The sequence below is a fragment of the Rhagoletis pomonella genome, unplaced genomic scaffold (genome assembly GCF_013731165.1).
Source record: "Rhagoletis pomonella isolate Grant_MI unplaced genomic scaffold, Rhpom_1.0 Rhpom_scaffold_00005, whole genome shotgun sequence".
NCBI classification, from domain to species: Eukaryota; Metazoa; Arthropoda; class Insecta; order Diptera; family Tephritidae; genus Rhagoletis; species Rhagoletis pomonella.
This window is the reverse complement of record NW_023458559.1, coordinates 20,530,782-20,534,025: the sequence shown is the minus strand read 5'-3', so window position 1 is coordinate 20,534,025 and position 3,244 is coordinate 20,530,782. Positions and strand designations below refer to the sequence as shown.

The window sequence follows — 3,244 nt, the reverse complement described above, 5'->3', positions numbered from 1 at the left end:
TAAATTGATTTTAGCTGTTTTTATTGTGGAATTGTATAAAGTCTTTTTTAAATAACGAAAAAGGCAAAATTAAGAGAATTAGCTGAGACTTGTCTTAACATTTTGCTCCTATTTCATTGTGGATAGCTGTATGTATAGTATTGAGGAAAATGAACACTTTAAATAAGTCTTTTTTTTTGACTAGGTAGCAAATTCAAATTAGATTAAAAAAATCAGTAAAATAAATTAAATAACCACTTCACTCTTCCAGCTCTTGTATCAAGATATTAATTTTGGGTGTTGTTTTCCCGCGCGACTTAGAAAAATTATAAAAATATGCTTCAATGAATGTCCAAAAATTGGAAATTGCTGTAGGGTATTCAACATTAAATAAGTGAAACGATTTAAAGCATACATCAACGCATCGATAAAAGTTTGTAAATCGCATCTTGGTATCATCCAAATATAAAAAAAATTCGTCGAATTTTGAAAAAAATTTTTCGCTTAACACTAAAATTAGAGGCTGAATGCTCTCACCGCGTTGCTTCAAAAATTCAATATAATTGTCGAGTTCTTGTAGAGTTTGTCCCACAAACGTAAATGATTCTTGAGAATCTTCGATCGTAAACCTGCAGGTATCTTTCTTGCCAGCGTTGGTTTTTCTAAAAACTTTGCTCGTAGGATAGAGATATCCGTGAAGGCACCACAAAGTTTTAAAAATAAATTGAGTTTCATCTGAAAAAAAAAACATTGAAGATTTAGTTCAATTCAAATTTAGTTTTTATCTTATTTTTATAATCATACCTTTTTCCAAGTGTTGCTCCGAAATTGAATTTATTACAAATTTTGTTGAGCTGTCTTTTAAAATACCTGGCTTCTTAAGATGAAGGAACAACCGTAAAATTTCTTGTTTGCAGCAAAGAAAATTGCGGGTATTTGCGAACATTTTTCCGAAATCAAGGTCAATCTGGAATAACAATTTTAATTTACTTTATAAGTCTACGAAAAATCAAAACCTATGTCTTCCGATTTACCAGACGATATCCATCAGCTTTTTTATATTCTGGCCATTCCCGAAATATTTGGTGGATGTTCTGAAGTTTTTGCTGGATTACATTGTCTCTATAATTCGCACAGGCTTGCCATGTGCTATAAAATTCTTCCGCACTGAGGTTATCGTACTTAATCCGCTGGACAATTTCTTCCGTGCCGATTTCTGGAACTTAAAATGCAAAGATAAGTAGGCTTGTACACTTACGGTCAAAAAATGTAAAAAAGTGTAGAATGTAAAACTGTTCATAATTTGATTTTATTTTTTTGACCGTTAGTGTATCTACACTTACGGTCAATAAAATTGAATCGAAATGTAAACATAGGTTGCAGATAAATTTCGTCATTGTATTTATTCTAGTGTATGTTTTAAAAAAATTTCTATTATAAAGGACATACCAATTTCTGCCATTTCTTCCAACTCTGGAGATGTTGGTCGAATTTTTTTAGCATCCAAACTGTGGCCTTTGAGGTTTTTTTTGTGTTGCAAAATTTCGTATACAATTTCCCCCTCTTTTCTGTTCTGTAGAAACTTAGTTTTTCATTTGGAAAAATTTCCAAAATTTCTTTTTCTAAGCAGTGGCTGCTTTGAAGGGACATATGAAGGTCTTTGTTGATGAAATAGTTGACAATGGTATTGATAAGCATGTTGCGATGTGGTTCGTCAAGTTTATTGTGAGATACATAAAATTCTTTAATGCTGGAAGCTTTCGCATCCGAATTTAAAATTACCGCAAGCGTTATTAATCTTACATCCTGAGACTCTTGCGAGGTAGAATCGGTTGTATAACATATAGGAGATTTTTAATTAATCGAAGAGAAGGTTGAGGAGCATTTATGACACGAGCGATGTGGTGATGAGCGAAAATCCAGAGGTTTGTCGATTTCATTCCTCCAATTCTCAAAATGAAATTCGAAAACAACCCGATCACCGAGTTTAAATTTGTTTAGTAATTCTTTCAAATGGTCACGTTTTAAGATTTTCAGAACTTCAATTGTGACCTTTTCATATGCAAAAAATTCAAGAATGAAGTTAATACTCATACTAGTGCAAAATATAATATAAAACCAACCTTTAAAATGATCGTACATGTTTTCAACATTCCAGGATTGTAGTAAAATTTGTAAACTGTCAGGTTCAAGTTCAGATGGTGATGGCGAAGCCGGACTATCAAAGTTTTCACCGGAGTTGGAAATGCGCTCCATTTATGTATAAAAATAAAAAGTAAATTTCTCAAACTGTGCAATTTGCTCTGAGTCGGACGAAATGTAGTCCTCGTGCTGATTTTATAAGTGTAACTGGTGGTCCAACTAATTCTGAAGATATAAAAGTAAAATATTCACCAAGAAGACTTGGATCGATTTCAAAAGCCATGTAGGGTTTATTATACAAAATTTTTCTTATTTGCTGACAAAACAAAATGATTTGATCTTTATGTATAATTAAAGTGTTTATAACATATATGTAATAATCATTTGAACATGTTCCTACATAAAAATCTTTTCTATACTTAACATTCTTAATGAACACAGTTTCATATAATTTAAGACTATCCTTGGGAATTTGAGTTTTTAAACTAATAATATTTTTAAGGCTGTCTGTGGAAGCATCATTTCGCAATGTCAGCAAATTTTCATTTTCGGATGAGTTAAGAAGAAAGTTAGCGAAGGAAAACTGATATTTTTTAGCTATTGAAACACATATGGCTTTTCTTGAAGTTATTGCGTGAGCATACAATTTAAACTGCCTGTGTTTAGCTTCAAAATGAAAACTCCAACATTTACTCAGTGGGCCACAAGATTTGATAGCTGCTATATAGTGTGTTAAAATATGAAATTTCGGTTTTAGGGATTGACCAAAAAGTTGTATGAAAAGTTTATTATGTGATTCAATTTTGCTGACCAAAAAACATATATATAGATCATTTACTTCGAAGGCTAAGATGTTGTCAATAATTTCAATCAATAATAACACAAAATGCCAAACTTCGTCTTCGTGTGGCACCATATCGCCAATCATAATTGGGAAATTCAAAACAAATGTCAACATTTCCGCTGCAGAAAATTTCAAGTGACTTTTTTTTAAATGTTGAGCAGTTATCTGGGGAGGTATATTTTTACAATCTTGCTTTCCATATTCAAAAGTTTTTATTCTTCTGTTTAATGCAGATAAACTGAAGAATTTCATTTTTTCTGTAAAATATATTATTGCACA

The 3,244-nt window shown here is 31.5% G+C and overlaps 1 protein-coding gene across 1 annotated transcript; it reads right to left on the bottom strand.

The window, feature by feature from the left end:
- LOC118738761 lies at window positions 1-2,346 on the bottom strand (the record flags this gene model as incomplete). The annotated part of the gene is given in 5 exon segments (XM_036469720.1): window positions 1-714; window positions 784-946; window positions 1,014-1,201; window positions 1,429-2,031; window positions 2,103-2,346. Coding segments are annotated over 4 exon segments (840 nt in total). The 3' UTR covers window positions 1-238.
- Between the last annotated feature and the right edge of the window lie 898 nt (window positions 2,347-3,244).